This window comes from Rhea pennata, chromosome 3 (genome assembly GCF_028389875.1).
Source record: "Rhea pennata isolate bPtePen1 chromosome 3, bPtePen1.pri, whole genome shotgun sequence".
NCBI classification, from domain to species: Eukaryota; Metazoa; Chordata; class Aves; order Rheiformes; family Rheidae; genus Rhea; species Rhea pennata.
Window position 1 is genome coordinate 28,082,282 of NC_084665.1, and position 18,756 is coordinate 28,101,037.

At 43.2% G+C, this 18,756-nt stretch overlaps 1 protein-coding gene across 2 annotated transcripts in view; it reads left to right on the forward strand.

The window, feature by feature from the left end:
• Positions 1-18,217: 18,217 nt before the first annotated feature.
• EML4 (EMAP like 4) overlaps positions 18,218-18,756 on the forward strand; it is a 159,966-nt gene continuing 159,427 nt past the window's right edge. For both annotated transcript variants that reach the window (XM_062571892.1, XM_062571893.1), the window contains exon 1: positions 18,218-18,399. In XM_062571892.1, coding sequence (XP_062427876.1) covers positions 18,375-18,399 — 25 coding nt within the window. In that variant the 5' untranslated portion in view covers positions 18,218-18,374. The remainder of the gene's footprint in view (positions 18,400-18,756) is intronic.

Genomic DNA, 18,756 nt, shown 5'->3' on the forward strand with positions numbered 1-18,756 from the left:
ACAAAAGAGCTACTGAGAACACGCAAGATTGTTTCCTACCTTCTTTGGAAATCTTCTAGAAAGTCTGTTTTGAATTCTGTGCAGTTTTTACTTTATTGATTATTCAGAAATATACTGGTGGGCGTGGGTGAAATAAAAGGAGTGTTTTGCTGCTGAAGTAAACGGAGATCTGTCGCATTTTCACTGGAAGCAGGATTAGTCCTTTCCAGAGCAGCAAAACGGAAATGGTCAATAAGTGACTAGGCAACACAATATTGCTAAGGCATGTTCTTTGCATGAAAATTACTCTTGCGTGCTTCATGTCTGCTAGACACAGCCCTTGTTTTTCTGGTTCATAAAAGCTATTCCAGAATCTTCCTGTGCCTTAATTGGTTATTTATAAATTACACTAAGCAATATTTCTTTAATTGCTTACCTGATATTTTTAATTGGCTCAAGGATAATTTAAAAATCATATTCACAGGTAGAGGGTGTGGTGCCATATTTGGTAACTTTGCTTTTCCCATTACTTCTATGCAAATTTGTCCTTCTTTCCTAAGAGACGATGAAAAGGCACGCATATTTATTCCAAATAAGTACCACAAATGGAGGGGGATGCTCAGCAGTCAGCCCTTAGTCCTTTCTCACGCTGACAGTCGCTGCCTTCCCTGGGAGATGCTCGCGCCGGAGCTGGTGTCCAGATCAGTCACAGCCAATTCTTCCTCATATGGCCGCGCTGGTGGGCTACGACCGATAAATAGCAGGTGGTCAGTGCCAAAGAATGCCGGCACGTAACCAAGACTCTCTGGGGTTAAAACAGTGGGATTTTGCATGCAGCTGTCCACAATAAATACGCATAAGTTCATTTTTTTCTGTAGTTATCTATTCATCCACCTGTTTTCCTGAGAGTGCCAGACATTTTGTTATTACCAGGTCCTGCCCAAAGTCCACTTAAGTTAATAAAAAAGAAATTGTCAGTGATCTCAGTAAACTTGGATCAAGCCATATGGAGCCGTATAGTTTCACTAGCGTATTCATTTTAACGGTTTTTAGTTTTAACCTTACAAAAGCAGGGTCTTGAGAAAAAAAAAATCAGTCTTTCTTCAAAGAACTGACAGAATCATCTTTGTTGCTCTTATTTTCAGGTATTTTTTAAAAAGATACCTATGCTCACATTAGCTTTTTCCAAGGAATATATTCGGAACCACCAAGTCAACAGAGGATCCAGAGTTATCACCTCAGTTAGCAGAGATTTATCTCTGCTCTGCTGCTGTCCCCACCTCCCTGCCAGCTTCCCACTACCTCCCTGCGCTAGCTCTCACGCGCTTCTCTCGCCAGCGCTGCCGCGTGGCTGTCACATCGGCTGGAGAACGGGGACGGCACTGCTGCTGCCGAGAGGAGCATCCTGTGCCTCGCTTGCCTCCTTCAGACCACCGCGTCCCTCCATGACAGCACTTCTTCTGATCTTCAGGTCTTCTCTTTGTCTATGTCTTCATCCGTTTACGTGTGATAATTTTATGTCTAACGCCTGTGTACCAAGTTGGGCCTTAGGGCTAGAGGCTTAGTAAACCAATGAATCCACGGGCAGAATAAAAGACTTCAGAAATATACACTGATCAAGAAAATATCTATAGTCTGTGAAGGCTCCATAAAACTTCATGTGCAGTCTCCAAAATTTACTCCCTGCACCTGACCAAAAAAAAAAAAAAAAAAAAAAAGGGAAGAAGAAGAAGATTGCTGATTGCCTAGAGGTGCATTCCCCTTGGGCATAATTCAACAACTCTGAGATAATAAGGCGTGCAAAACATCAAGTTTCCAGCGAGTTTAAGGACCCATTTTAGAAATCTGGAACTGTATTGCATAATATACTATATATCACTTATACTTGCCTACAATTATGTAAACCATCATATCATGCAAACTGGCCTCCTCTATACTTCATTTTCTCTCTCAAATCACTAAAGCAATTTCTTGAACTTAACACTGCACGGCTACCCAGAATCATTAGAAGGTTACCCAGCCTTCTGTGATGGAATGACTGGCTGGGTAGATGAGGGGAGGGCAGTGGACATTGTGTACCTTGACTTCAGCAAGGCTTTTGACACTGTCTCCCATAACATCCTCCTAGGCAAGATCAGGAAGTGTGGGTTAGACGAGCGGACAGTGAGGTGGATTGAGAACTGGCTGAAAGGCAGAGCTCAGAGGGTCGTCATCAATGGTGCGGAGTCCAGTTGGGGGCCTGTGGCTAGTGGAGTTCCCCAGGGCTCAGTACTGGATCCCATCCTGTTCAACTTCTTCATCAGTGACCTGGATGAGGGGACGGAGTGCCTCCTCAGCAAGTTTGCTGATGATACCAAGCTGGGAGGAGTGGCTGATCCACCTGAGGGCTGTGCTGCCATTCAGAGAGAGCTGGACAGGCTGGAGAGTTGGGCAGAGAGGAACCTCCTGAGGTTGAACAAGGGCAAGTGCAGGGTCCTGCACCTAGGGAGGAATAACCCCATGCACCGGTACAGGTTGGGGGCTGACCTGCTGGAGAGCAGCTCTGCAGAGAAGCTGGTGGATGACAAGTTGACCATGAGCCAGCAATGTGCCCTTGTGACCAAGAAGGCCAGTGGTCTCCTGGGGTGCATTAGGAAGAGTGTTGCCAGCAGGTCGAGGGAGATGATCCTGCCCCTCTACTCAGCACTGCTGAGGCCTCATCTCGAGTGCTGTGTCCAGTTCTGTTTTCCCCAGTACAAGAGAGACATGGAGCTACTGGAGAGAGTCCAGCGCAGGGCTACGAGGATGATCAGAGGGCTGGAGCACCTGCCCTGTGAGGAACGGCTGCGAGAGCTGGGCCTCTTCAGCCTGGGGAGGAGAAGACTGAGGGGGGATCTTATCAATGTGTACAAGTACCTGAAGGGAGGGTGTCAATGGGATGGGGACAAACTCTTTTCAGTTGTCCCATGTGACAGGACAAGAGGCAATGGGCAGAAACTGAAGCACAGGAAGTTCCACCTGGACGTGAGGGGGAATTTCTTCCCTGTGAGAGTGACGGAGCCCTGGCACAGGTTGCCCAGAGAGGTTGTGGAGTCTCCTTCTCTGGAGATCTTCAAGGCCTGCCTGGATGCAACCCTGTCTAGCATGCTCTAGGTGACCCTGCTTGAGCAGGGGGGTAGGACTAGATGATCTCCAGAGGTCATTACATTGGTGACTCAAAATGAATTTGAATGTTCCTGACTACTTTTCAACCGCATGAATTTCATGCAGTACTCTCATTAGTATTTGAATAACGACAGCGAGAGGACCCCTTTGATGCCGCATGGCAAGGAAATCCTTCTGTGTGCTCTAGAGGGGAAGAAGCAAGGTTACTTGCCCAGAGCCCTCAGGGACTGTGCAGAGGAGGTTGAAAAAGAACTTAAATCTTCTTAATCCCAAGTTAGACCCTACCAGTCGATTACACACCCTCTCTGCCTGCATGCTACGCTATCAAAAGTAAGATCCGATTTATTCCTTCAGTAGAGTTATTTTTTTCGGAAAATATTCGGGCCACAGCACTGCTAGCAATGGAAGCTGTGTTATCATTATGTCAGCACAGAAACAATATACAGCATTTTCTGCTCCTGAAAACTGCTGCAGCTCCATGCAGGTCTAATGGTTAGCCATTGTTTTTTTGTGAGATGGACACCAACATTTCATGAAAGATTATAAAGCTTGATTATAACTTTTTATTAAAATATATTGTAAAAAATACAATATATTTCATAGAATATATGTTGTATTAAAATACAACTGAATCCATATATTATTATATACCTATTATTCTGTTATTTTTGTCATAATCTGTTAATACTGAAAAACTCATGATGAAAATAAAAGTGTTTCCTGAAGTCCTGAAAATATGAGATCTAATTATAAGAGAATTTCAGCTTTCAGCTAAAAGAAGTAATTTCCATTCCTTATGGCTGTAGTAAAGTAAGCTCAAAAAGCTGAGCTGAATGCAAACCGAAACAAGAACAAAATGAGAGAGAAGAAAAACACTAAAAGCCTTCCATAAGCTGACTTTAGTCTGATGGTAGAAATCTGGTAAAAATTGATTAGGAATCTAATAGACGCCTGATCAAAAATGGTAATAATCGCTAGCAAGCAAAAGTGAGAGCTCTGTATACAGAACTCATCCCTTACGCAAGCATACAGGAGGTTTTTGAGCTCTGAGCCTGAATGCCTTCCAACCTTCTCCGTTAGAGCCGAGAACTTTCAAGAACAGCGTTTTCCCTTTAAACTAATATTCAGTAGAAAAAATAAAAATGGCTCCCAGACGATACTCTCCGGGGAGTTCAATAACGCTTTTCACTGGAGGTCGTTGCAGCAAGCCAGGCTGTACTCCGTACTGTGGAGCGTTAAAGAGGGAACTAGCAGAAAACACAGGGAGAGTTCCTCAACTGGGCTGGACCTGCACAGCTCCAAAGCAATCCGCAAAAAATGCCAGTTCAGACAACATGAAGGCTGATTTAAGACTTTGCTTCATATTTGCCTTTGATATACAAACACACAAGCACAAGATTGAAACTACTTTTTTTTAGTAAAAATCATACAACTATAATATGAGATGCAAAATACCACTCAGCTTCAGGGGCCTGGGTCACATCATAAACCTTAGGCATGAGAAGTTAATAATTCATTTGGCTCCGTATTCAAGACAAATTCTTATTTTTCAGAAGCATCAGGGTATTCTGTGACGGGACTTCAAGATTATGGGAAAAACACGCATAGCCGAAGCATGCTTATTTTACCATAAGTGAACTGCTTCAGGAAAAAAGTTCTGCAAAGAAATATCCCCTGAACTTAATAAAAATATAAAGTGCTTATTCCTAGTAAGTCTGAACTTCTTCTGGTGAGATTATCCCATGCAATAAATTTGGCAAGAATCACCTCTAAAAAAATTAACTGGTCTTACTAAGTATCGCTAAAAATGTATTTTAAATCTAAGACATATATGCAAAGAGAGATTAACTTGGCACAAGGATTCTGAATTTTACAGCAAATGATTTTCCTTACAGCTGTGTGTCTGGAATCATTTTAGCGTAAGTGAACATCAATAACAGAAGACTTCAGGGGTAGTAAGCTAGAATTTATCCCTCCTTTTTTTTATAATACTTCATGGGTAATGTACCTAAGAACCAAGAATAGAACAAACTAAATATGCATTAAAACTATGAAAATTAATTCTTTTTATTTAGTCAAAGGTAATAAAATTGCTACAACTGTAGATACTAATATTTGAGTCATTAACAATAAGAAAAAGTATATTTGTAATATTTTAACATAATTTAAGTATTCGTTACTGACTTCAAAGAGCTTTAAATAAGTTTAATAAATTGCAGTAAATCTAATCTGCCAAAGAAAATCTTAATGGTCTGTTTTAATACTGCGTTCCACAGAGTTTTGTGTGTCCTGAGGTATCATGAAATGATTCTGATACTCAGAACTTAAAGGAGTAAATAATTAAGGATACATTAGCTAGCAAATCAATCTTCTCTTCACTGGTGCTGATTCTTCATCATTTTGCAGTGATTTAGAGATAAGCAGAGTCAGTGCAAAACATTACAAAATTGGAATCATATTGTTCCAAATCCTTTTTATTAAGGCGCACAAAATGTAAAGCAGGAAACTGGAAAGTCACTTCCATTGTCTTGTGCCACTCCTACTGATACTAGGATGGATTCTAGTTCTATTTATATAAATTCTTTGTGTCTGATCCATTTAACCTTAACTCATGGTCAAAGACAAACCCCTGTTCTGTGGATTTTCCAGCCTTGAAATCATGAGCGGTCTCATGTACAGTGTGGTTTCTTTGAAGGAAAGGTAACCAGCATTAAATTGGGTCAGACCCCCAATTAATCTGTGAGCTTTTTTTAGACATTTGATAGAATTCATATAGCAAGAGTCTGCTCCATCCTTTCTACTGGACAGAATATGCACAAAAAAATTTTTGAACTAAATGCAGCTGGTTCTAATCTGCTGATAATTCAATCTACATGCATCCCTAGCCTTAACATGAAGCAAGCCATCTGTAAAATGTTAAGTTACATTAGAAGACACAAATCTAGTTTTAAACCAGACCCGAGCCAACCAATATGATTTTTCTTCTTTGATCCTTGTATTTGCTAGAATAATGGCAAGAAACCAAACAAACGTCACCACAAAATTAACCCAAGCCAGAATGCAATCTTAAAACTACTAGCCACTCTTTTTGATTAGGGGCTTCACTGCCGATAGAGTTTCTCTGCTGATAGAGTTTCTCTGCTCACCACATGCATTCCAGTGGTGATTCAAATTCTTCTGCAGAAATGAACTTAGAGGATAAACTGTACTTGCAATCATTTGTCAGCAATAGGAATACTAAAAAGGAAACATACTTTTTTCTCCTAACATATGTATGTATGGCCTTCCTTGCTTTTCTCACATGAGATCTAGACCAAATTTGTTTAAAAAACTAGTATAGATGATACAGGAACTGAACAGACAAAGAATGCCGAGAAAAATAAAGTGCGGCCAATTTTACGAACACCAAAAGCATTCTGTTCATATTGTACGTTCACATTGCATTCAAACTGTGCTCAGTTCGTAGTCTTGCGTTCCAGCTATAAAGTAGTTGCACTAGCATTTACAGCTAACAGTTCGTATGAAAAAAATGTTGATTTGTTGGAAGGAAATTAGTTCTGAAGACAAATGCCTATTTTTAGTAAAAGTCTATGAATCATGGAGCTTTCCTCCATTTGTGAGATGCATACTCTTGACCCAGTATTCTCACCAGCCTACAGCCATTTATGAGAGCAAACTGAGGAGGAATGTGCATAAAACACTCCTACCGGAGTAGGGTAGTGTTTTGATTTTGCTTGGTGGAGATGTTTATGCAATGAGGAGAAAGAAACTGGTATGTGTCCACCAACAGGACGGGCTCTGGACTTCGGGGAAGGACAGTAGCTCTCGATATGCCCTTGCGCCATTATTCTGCCTACTCACAAAGGTGACTCAAACGAAACTCTTCACAGGCTGCTCGAAGAACATGGTGTACTTTCAGTAATATTCCTCTTGGGAATCTAGCCCGCTAGGCATAGAAAACAAGAAAAGGATGGCTAAACTGACTCCAGGTCTGCTAAAGAAAGGCTAAGCAGTTCTTTGCATCATATTTAGGCATCTGGCATAATTAAAAAGTTTTCCTCCACGATTTTTGATCCAGTTGCTACAGTGTTGATTTTTTTCTTGTCATTTGATTCATTTTTATTAGTTTTAATCTGAATTTTTTGCAGCCCTTAAGATGAGTTACTCTGTTCAACTGATGTAGAACATGCTAGAATAATTTAAAAGCTCTTTCAAGCACTTGACACTACAACCCAACTTTTCTGTTTCATTTACCCGATATCCTTAAATAGTAACATTTTCATTTGGACTGCTAACTAACATCTACTATTATATGTTGGTGCCTTTTACAGTTACACGTGGCTTTTTGTTTTACAGTCTTCTCAAAAACCAGAAGTCTGGTTGTTCATCACTTACTTTATCCCCTTCCTCCAAGCTGGTAAAAAACTCAGGCGGATTCTACCCTTTGATCCACTCTACTCTTGTGATGTGGCACTGCAGAACGAGTGGAAATGGTTTTATCTTCCCACCAGGAATGCAGTCAGTATAGATAATTCCTCTGTTATTCACAACTCTGAAGCTGACACAGGCAGGGAGGGACATGGTTCAATGCATTCATTGTAGATCTCTTTGGCTGCAGAACATTACCTTAAGCACCTTAAGCACAAAATATAGTAGTAACCATACTGAACTAGGAAAAATAAGGGAAATAGATTACCTCCCCCTTTCTTATTCTGCAACCTGTCCTCTCTCAACAAGCTTCCAGCTTGACAGTCTTTGTAGAAAGAACATTTAAATTAGATTTTGTTCTCCATAAATTATAACAGTTGGAAAAGCAAAATATAAAACAGCTCACAGTTGTTTTCCATATGAACCAAAGCTGGGGACATCTCTAAATCCTTTGATTTGGCAGAGAAAAATAACATGTACAGCCAATATAGTTTAAGTCTGGTGCACCTTTTACTCCAAAAAGGAATATCATTCATTATCATGCATACTTCAGTCAAAGCATGCAGAGATACTGAAAAAGCAAGGAAACCCTTAAAAGGTCTCCACAGCAATAGGAAGAGCACTGTAACTTTGAAGTCACCAGGAGAACATACTTTTTTTGTGTGTTTAAATCTGAAAAAACCTTAAAAAAAATCACTATCAGTTGTGAACTGAAACTGGAACAGGCAGTCAATTCGGCAGGGCAGTTTAGGCCAAAGGAATCTCCTTATCCCACAGTAGAAAAGTACATGCTGAAAGAATTAGCACAGTAAAGAGAAAAATGTTTTTTAAAATGGCTCTGAAGAGCACTGGGCTGCCTGATCAGAAATGTAGTAAAGGAAGCGACAGAGCATTTGGCATCTGCCCAGTCAGTGTGTAAAGTACAGGAAGAGTGAGAAAAAGCTTCGCAGAGGTATATCCGTCAAAGCAAAGAAATCTGGGAACTTGCTCAAACAATGTATGGAAGGACAGTGTCCATAATGTCACGGGACTAGTCAGCTCAGGACATTTTTTCTAGATTTGATGTGCTACTGTCCCAAAGCAGAACAGGTGTTCTGCTCAGCTGTGCAGCCCTACCGGGAACTTGCTCCTCTCATAAAGATGTGTTTCCTCAAGTCTGTCTACATCACACCTCTACAGAGATGGAACTGCAGAACTGAAGTTTGATGTTCTGAATTACCTGTGGAAATACTAGGAAATACCTCCACCAGCTACTGTTTGAAAAACAAAATCACGAGCACCTGGAATCTAAATGAAAATGTTGTCTATAATGCCAATCTCACCAACTTCAGCAATACTCATTTCTGAAGAAAGTTCTTGTTTTGAAAAGCTGTGCATTTGCCTGTGACTCTGTTTCTTTATCTCATGATGCTCAGGCAGAAATTTTCTTTAATCCCGTGTCCAATTTTCCCTGAGCCACGATGGTATTCTCCACGTCGATTTTGACCGAGAAGCAGGTTATAGAAGGGCAAATTTTTACGTTCACCAACATTATATGTAAAGCCAAAATAAAAAGATTGAGTTGCTCTGGGCATCCTCCTTTTTCTCTAGTATGATTTCTCAATCATCATGAACCATATAACAGGACGAGGGACATTACAGTGCCACGTCAGAGAGACTTGAGCCTGGGAATACCTTTCTAGAGTGAAGATCACAGATTCTGAGATCACATGCTTAAAAGAAAAGGCAATTTTTATGCCTCTTATATTTTCATGACCAAATAGAAAATATAATAGCCAATAAATAACTCGAAGTCTATCCATCAAAGCAAAAAAGGCCAAAAAAAGGATTTGGTTGTACGCTGTCTCTCTTGCTGCCATCTACTGTTTTCACGTGGAAGCATGGAAATTTTCTACTACTATACCATGATTTTTCTCTCTGTGTACTGCATCAATCCTACCCCAAATTTGGCAAAACTTCACAGACTACATGTGGAGATATACACTCACACTGACTTCATGCATTTGGTGGTTCCAGAAAATAGCAAGGATACCTATTTTATTTGCAGCGTTATCAACAGCAGCTACTGCTACTGAAGACTAACTGAGCCATGCTTGGGCTGCTCGAAAGTACCTGCAAGGAAACCAACATGTGGCAGGAAAGGCTAACACTACCTACACACATTAAATGTTCTGCAGAAGGTGCTCCATTAACCTTGCAGGAGCTAAAGTGCACTAGGGACACATTATACGGCACGGCTCAGAGCTGAAGAACTACAAGAGTTGTTATACATATTACTCTCTGATACAAGAATAAAGTCCTGATGGGTGCTGCGTGAAAATGGTTTCCTTGCTTAATAAGAATATACTGTATGTCCTAATAGGCCAAAGAGCTTTTGTGAGTTATTTTGTGCTTGTCTTTGTTTGGAAAGTACTTGATATTTTTTCTCATTATCTTTAAAAAGAAAACTTAAAATAGCTCATGCTGATATTACTGAATGACTTTTCTGTGAGAAAGAAGCTATTTTGTGACAGAAACAGCTCAATCCTCTGTCATTTTTCTTTTGAAAGGAGAGAATCAATGCTGTATAGGATCAGACCTTTTTTTGTTCTTTAAATGCAATTATATAAGCAAAATTAAAGGCAAAGCTTTTATTTTCCCAGTTCTTTATTCAAGAAATACAATTCTCTAATTCAGTCTGGAAAATATTCCTCTATTTTTTTGCTGCCTCTGTCAGGGTTTTTTTGACATGAATTCCCATTTGGGGTAAAGTGAAAGGTTGGTCACTTCTGCTGAAAAGCAAAGAAAGCAGATTAATAGGGGAAATAATGTATTCATTTTGGTGTATATGTACTTTCTATGAGTAAATTTTAATTGGATGCCTTGCATAAATGGAATGTAAATGTGTCTACAGCACAGCATGTGTCTGGTGCTTTAAAAGCCAAAGTTCAGCTCCTGATGTCATTAATCAGGAACTATAATTTGTAAATGTAGGGTAGGTAATGGAAATTAAAACAAATGTTCTTTATTAACTAATTCTTCAGGCACAGGTAAATCTATTTTATAGTGAGTTCATTGACCCTTGCTGCACACTGTATGCTTAAGGCAGCCTTCTCATGAACTAATTCATAGTTCTTGACTAGAGAAAAACAGGATTATTTGCAGGGGGAGAGAAGCTAAATCTACCAGGGACCCACATGCAGGGATTGCAGTGCAAGTATCATCTTTGAGTCTTTGCTGAACTGGTCCAAAGAAAGATTATCTATCACCCCATCACACTCTTTGCCTAAATGACTTTGAAGGCCATATCAAAGCAGGTCATATTAAGCTGAGACATATGTTTTGATGGAAAACAAGACTAGAATTTTTATTTTCTTGACTGATGGTGATGATAGTCCTAATATGATTTATTCGGCAAGGACACAGTCAGATATCTCACTATATTTTGCAAGTGATGCTGAAGCTATTTCTCCATGACCCATCTTGGAAATGCAGTAATGGCTGTTCAACAGACTGGCAGAGGCCTTCTGAGATCTACGTTTTCTCATGGAGCAGTAAAGTGTCTGTTACTGGAGACATGGAAGGTACCAATGCCTACATGCTTAGACCTACACTGCTGGGATACAGAAAGCAGACTTGCCCTCAGCTCTGAGTTATCTATATTTAAATATTATTGCAAAATTAATATTATTTAATTCATATATCAATATTTCCAGTAATTCTCCTGCACCAACAATATTTGTACCTTAATCAGAACACACTTGTGCCTACTCAGACAGGCATTTTAAAAACAAACTGAAATGTTGCAGTGATGGTGTGGGTCAGGTCCCCAATTCATTAATATGCAATGACTCTGTACTAAATCATTATATGCGAATGCTCATTATCTCAGTGTGTCCAGCTCTCTTAGAAGTAAGACAGAACTAAAAAAGTCCTGATGATGCACTAATTCTTAGAAGACCTGGGAGGACTAATGGACACAACTGTATCTACCAGCTTCACGTAAAGTCTGCATCAGGAATATCTTTCCTGAACATAATCCTTAGTTTTTTGTGAGAGGAGAAAAAATACATTTGATTCAGCAGAAATCTTTTCCGCAGCTACCTCCTCCTGTCATTGCTCAAATGCTTTACAATAACTAATTTTTAGAAAAATGCAAAACATAAAAAGCAGTACATAACCATATGCCCATAAATCTGGCATTTGAAGACAGTTTGGCTGACAATTGGACCCTAGTCAGTCTTTCATTTCAGATCTGAACCTGCTTTTAAACCTCACATTTCTTGATAAATGGACTCAAAATGGGAATACAGTTTCTTCCCACTTCATTTCCATTTAGTTATGCTGTCCAGGTTTGTTTCATTCTCCAGCCTATGCTCTGGCATTAATATCCTTGTTGGTGTTCTCAGTCTAGGAAATGGAGGGTGATCACTGCACTGCTCACTGATTTTGGGTGCAAATGTTATCCATTTTAAAAGAAAACACCACACACCTGCCCTGCTAGCTAGTATCCAAACGATACAATGGTTGTCACAGCTTAAAAATGTAGAAATGCAAATGGGAAAGAATCCCAAACTCCCAGAGGGGAAAAGATCAAACATAATGAGAGTTTATTGCTGAGCGGGAATAACTGAAAGACAATAAAAGATGCCTTAAACTGGGCAAAACGACAAGTCAAAAGAAAAACAAAACCTCCTAAAACATGTCTGTTCATTTTTATTATGGGGTCAGCAGCAGGCTGCCAGCCTGTTTTAAAATCAACGTTTCACAGCAAGGAACCATATAGCCATGTATCACTTCTCTGCAGGCACTTCCTTTCACTGACAAATGGTTCAAGTGGAGTAATAGCTTAAACAGAATTACACAGAAGGGGGAATAGCATTGATGAAGAAGGATCTATACGAGTGTATTTATTTACAGACACATACACACAGAATATTGTGTGGGCCACCTAGTTATCGCAGATAACGATCTGTATGAAATACAAAGCTACAGGAGATGTTTCAACAGTCAGAACAAAAGGGCAAAAAACTCCACACATAACGTTAACGTATTTTGTCCCCCAGGGGGTTCCCATATCCTCCTCAGTCTAAAAATCAATTTCTTTTCTAATGGTTTTAACATCTACTATTTAACATCCCTAGTTAACACCTCTAACCTGTTAGCTTGAACATTCGCTATTTTTTCTAGGAAGGGAAAACAGAAAAAGGATCACTCTGAAGCTCATCATAATGCTCCAGAGTATAAGAGTACAAGCTGAAGCACATTCTTTCCTGAGGCAGGGAACAAAATTCACCCCAATGCAAATGGCTGATACGAAGCCAATGCACCAATTTATGCTTCAGCTGAATTCTTAACTTAGCACTTATGTAAGACACTAGGCTTTTATAGGGCTTGGACCAAGGTATAAATTTCATCAGGAGCTCACTAATTTGGGAAAACAACAGAGTGCACACTCTGGTATGACAAACCAGACCATTTATTCAGTAGGGACAGATGAAGGATGATAAGATTCTATTTTTCAGCTTGTTTTTCCAGTTTCCCTATTTAAAATAATCCAAATAGAAATAAAGGTTCAGAGTGATTTTTTAACCAGCTCTGCAGTTAAAATGCTGCATAAGTCCTTCCCCTTGTTAGAAAAAATCTCACACACAAAGTTTCAACCAGCTCTGTTAGAATTCTGCCAGTTTTCAAGTGCTTCTAATCAGATTGTGTCTGTTCATTCCCCATCAGGACTGGTGAACGAATTAGCACTAAAGCTTAGTTATTTTTCAACCTTTTTTCTTATCCAGTCATTTATAGGAGACTGCCATTTTATAAATACATTAATGTAATGATGTGGGATTTAGCTTAAGCTAACAGGCTTTCGTACATTTGAAACAAAATGCACGTTTAATAAGGACCTCAGGAAATTACACAGTTCTTGCCAAAGTTTCATTAATAACTTGGAGTTGCAATTTTGGGGTAATTAATAAAAAACAGCAAAGGCAAGCTCAATTTTTCAGGAAGTGGGTGCTGAGTACTTCCTCAAAATAAAAACATCCCCGTTGAGTCTCCATAACAGAGGCCTTTACAAGTCATTAGTACCTTTAAAAAACAGGCTTTTCCTGACCCTCAGTAACCGCATTTATCTTAATAAATGAAGATCTTTATGAACGTTTGGGAATTGCCTTTGCAAACTACAATCAAAATTTATTTGCTATAAATACTAATAATACTAATAAGTAATACTAATAACACTAATAAATACTAATAAATGCTAATAAGTAAACGTGCAGAAGTAAATTAAAGATTAGCTACACCTATCTTCAAAAGTCAAACCTATCTCTTTGTGACCTGTCAAACCTGTCTCTTTGTGACATTTTCTTCATGCTAATCCACAATGAAGCAGCAGCATTACAGAAGTAAGACTATGACCCATCCTGCTGCGAAAGCGTCCCCCTAAAACAGAGTTCAGCCACTCGACACCTTCATGAAAACATCGGTCCTTTTGTCTGAGAAGACAATTTCTGTTGCTACTTTATCTGACAATGGAGGAAGACCAGGAGGGCTGTTGAGCACACCTTACTACAGACCTCTAGGAATACTTTACAGAACTGAACATTTCTACAGAATTGGAAGGATTTTTCTCTTTCTTCTCCCATTTGCTGTTAAATAGCACTTAGTCAAACACAGTTGTTGCCTGATGCTGTCTCAGGCTTTAATCACACCTCTCCCGTTCTGCTGTGGCCCAGCCGCAGCCTGTGGCAAGACTCCTGCCACTTCCACCCCATTCAGCCTTGCAGTTGCTGACTCAGGCACTCAGATAATTTAGAGGGAACAAAATTTAGGCTTCTTTTCTATGGGGAGGCAAAATCCCAGCTCAGAAAGAAAAGCTCCAGAGGCTCTGTGCTAGAAGTAAGGGGAGTACCCTCTATAAACCAGGAAAGAGTAATTTAATCTACCTCTAGGATGGGAATCAAATTATTTTTCCCTTACATCAGTGACCCCCGGGAACTTCCTATAACTTGAGCTTCACTTAGGAGAATTAGCAATATCCCATGCCTCATGGTAAACCAATAAAGCTGTTCCTCTCCAAAACAAGGAGCTCTGAAGAACCCCAAATACCTGTAAAGGAGCAACATCTCAAGCGAGCAATGCTGCACAGGGAGTGATCCTACACTGCTTAAACCTCCACAGGCCGCAAGGCACAGCCGGGTGCAAATTGCAACTTTGCTTTTTCCCCTTCCTTCTGCCAGGGAGTTGGAGGCAGGAGGCATGGCCAGAGCCTGCAGCCGCTTCCTGCTGCACATCTGGGCCCTCACCCCAGCCGCGGCTGGGGCAGCTCGCCCCGAAGAGGCGCACCAGGAAAGCTGCAGGACGGAAAAGGTTTCCTTCAGATGTTTCCACTTTGGTCCAGGAAACTAAACACCATTGTAAGTAATAGGATACAAGTACTGTGGGAAGCAGATTCTTCTTTCTGATGGATAAAATGAAGTGGCTCAAAGGCTCAGACTCCCAACTTCACATACAAGAATCTCAGCAATTTCATTTTCAGTTGTTAATCATGTTCATGTTTCCTCAGTGGAAAAAATGCTTAAATGTAATTTACATTCAAGCCACCAAAAAGTTATAAACAATTCCCAGGCTGCATGTTGCCAAACTATGTCAATTTAAAACAAAGGTATTCTTACAAAAAGTCCTGTTCAAAAATCTGTAGTCTGAAGAAAACGAGCCAAAGATATGAAACAATGGGGAAAAATAGGCTATTTCCTTCAAGGGCAGAGTAAAAATCTCTGGAATGTACGGAGCCGCCGCTGTGTACTTCACGGCGACCTCTTTCAGCGGTTCATATTTTCCATAACTTCCTTTTAGTAAGACGAGACTCCACGCGTATGTCCAGGTCCTCAGCTGGCGTAACTCAGCGTAGTGCCCTGCAGCCGGTTATACCAAACCGACTGGCAGCAGCTGAAAACGGGGCTCGTGGCTCGCGCCCCACGCCGAGCCTCCTCCTGCAGCAGCGCGGCTTACAAAGACTCAGGCCTGCTCCAGGAGGGCAGTTTGGAGACGAAAATTCGGATTTCCCCAAGTGTTCATCTGTCAAATTGATGCAAAGTTCTACCGCCCACGTCATTTTCTATTTGCAGTTGATACATGCAGTAAAGCATTGGATGTTCAGCTGATACGAAAGCTGATGTGAGATATTCTAAATTTATCCCGAGTTAACATAATCTTTCTTTAGTACCGATCTGCGGACTAAAGGGAGAGAGATGATCACTGAGCTCATTAAAACTTTGTAACACCTCCTGAGTTTGTGTTTTTGAGTCACTGTCAACTAGAATACAGAAATTAAAGCCCTTGAAGCACTGTACAAGTCCTCCCTCCTCCAAGTGAGGCACTACGTACTGTATGCACAGTAGCGTTCGCACCCGGAACAGTAGTACTATTTATGTACTACAGGCTATATCAAGACATTTGTTGGTGCCTGTCTGAAACCTCCAAGAATAAAAGTATTGTTTTGCTTTAACCCTAAGTTATTCTGCTCAAAAGCCAAATGAAATTGTTAAAGATGATATATGTACGCCCACATATGAATTTACTGCAGGAATTTTTCTTCAAACTCTGTTTGTGTATTGTCTATACCACAACTGTGTCTGTTGCCTACACCACAAACACGCCAATAGGTAAGTCAACACCTCAAACAGAAGCCCGTCTAAACTCAGGCAGCACTCAGTAATCAGGGTGAAGAAGGTAATGCAAGGATTTAAAAGCTGGAGTTTTCCATGTTTTTTAAGACCTGCATGACATTTGCTCTTCAGAAATTCCCAACTAGAAAGCCACGTAGAGATAAATTTCCTTGCTTGATAATTTCCTTAGCTTTGTTCAGTTCCTTACCTCTATAGCGGTTTAGCTTTGCTTTTAAAATCTTAGTATTAAAAGATTATTTTTAACAGTACTTGAGCACCATACTTACCTTGTGTTTAAGGTAAGATTAAAGAGATCTAGCTTTTTTTTCCAGTAAGTTTTTGTGTAATTTCTTTACTTTACAAGGATGTTTGTAGTAACTCTAAGGTTTTTTTTGTTTTGTTTTCTTTTTTTTTTATCATAACAGCACATTGAAGGGCACAGTCGCCACCTGAAGAGCACAGATATGGCTCCACCTCAGAGAAAAGAGGAGAAAAATAGGCCATCCTTTTCCAAAGGAAACTGGCCACAGGATCTGTATGCAGAGGGCACTCTTCCTACATAATCCAAATAATCTAAGCCTGTTGAAAACCTAGCCTGATGGGGAGGGAAGGCAGGTTAGGGGGCATAGGGGATCTATTTTGTGTGTGTGTGTGTGTGTGTAAAATAAAGCATTTTTGAGGGACTTCTCATTGCAGTGACTGCTCTTTTGCCACAGCTAAAAGACCACAGAAGTAGTCTGTATCTATACACAGCCATTCCACAGCAACGACCCCTACAACAGATCAGCTAGGAAGTCTAATAATCTGCTAGTAATTAAGACCAGAAGAAACTGAGTGGGTAACGAGGGGCCATTTACAGCTGTTTCGCTGTGATAAAAGATGAGGGAAGGCACCTTCCCTGCAAGGCCATGGGATGTAGGAAGGTGAGGTGGGTTACTTGCACGTGCAGATTGCAGGCAACAGTGCTCAGATTCACCAGCGTGGCAGCTGTCCAGGGCAATTTGTTTGGGAATCTGGTGGAGATTAGGTCTGGACGAGAAAGGATGATTTAGATCCATTTCAAGGCATTGTCCTCTGACGTGAACAAGGATAAACCTCTTGGGCTTATTTCGTATTTCATGCCGCCGACGATAAGGTAAGCGCGCTGCAGCGCGCGTGGGGCCGGGACCAGGGAAACGCGCCCTGCTTCCAGCAGCCCGTGGCGTTTCCCAGCACCACGCTCCCCTCCAAGTCCAGTTCAGCCACCTCCACGCACCGTCACTGACCGGCGAGGAGGCCGACGTCCTTACCCGCCACTCCCGATGCCCACACCACCACCACCACCACCACCAGCAGCACCGAGCGTGCCGAGGGCAGATGCCCGCCCCGAAACAGGGCGGCACAGGGGCAGGCAGCTTGTCCTCGCTCGGGGGGAAACACCGCCCCGCAGAACCCGGGCGCGCTGCCGGACACGCTGCGAAGGAAGGACTCCCAGACGGGGGGGACGCAGCATTGCTGGCTCTACTTTCTAGCTTGCCGTGTCACCCGGCGCACGGCTGCAAGTCCCGGGGGGCAGCAAGGGGCGCGGACGGGGGTGCAGGCAGGGACCGTCCGCGAGCAGCAGCCCCAGCTCGCACCGGTGGCGCTTCCCGCCCAGCCAGCAACAAAACCTCCCCCAAAGCCCACCGCCGGGACCCCCGTTTTCGCATGAATCGGCCCAAACCTCCGTCGTGACCGCTCGGTTACCGCGCGAGCGACCCCCGCTCCCCTCCCCGCCGCCGCGGGAGCGCGCACGCAGACGGCGCCGCCCGGCTCAGGGGCGCTCCCGCGGCTCCTGCCTCGGCGGCGCGTCCCGGCAGCGCCGCTCGGCCGCGCCGGGCCGCGCCGGGCCGGGCCGGGCCGGGCCGCCCGCAGGGGAAGCGGCGGGCGCCAGGGCGGGCGGAGTCGGAAGCACGACAGCACTGGGCGCTGGGGGCGGCGCCGGCGGCGGCGGCGGCGGGAGGAGCCCGGCACTCGCGGCCGTGCCGGGGTCGCGCCGCACGCACGGAGCGCGGCAGCAGCGCCGCAGCCGCCGGAGCCGCCGGAGCGGGGAGCCGCTGCCCCGGGCGGCTCATGAGCGCCGGGCGGCGCCGCCGCCTCCCGCCCTCCGCCGCTGAATGAACCTGTCCCGGCTGCGGCAGCAGCGCGCCCCGACGCAAGATGGACGGTTTCGCCGGCAGTCTGGGTGAGCGGCGGCGGCGGGGCGCGACGCGACCGGACGCGACGGGACGGGGCGGGCGAGCGAGCGAGCGAACGAGCCGCGGGCGCCGCTGCCCCTGGCCGCCCGCCGCGGGCCGCGGCCGCGCACCTGCGGCGGCGGGTGAGGGGCGCCGCGCTGCCGCCCCCGCCGAGCCGCCCCCGCCGGGCGCCCCGTCCCCACCTGGCCCGGGCGGCGGCCGGCAGCGGAGCGCAGCGCAGCGCAGCGCGGCGGCGGGCGGACTCGGGCGTGCGAATGCCGCCCGCTCCCCGGAGGAGATGCCAGTGCGAAATCTGGTCAGCTTCAAACCATCTGTTGCAAGCAGCTCCTGCTGCACTTGCCGCC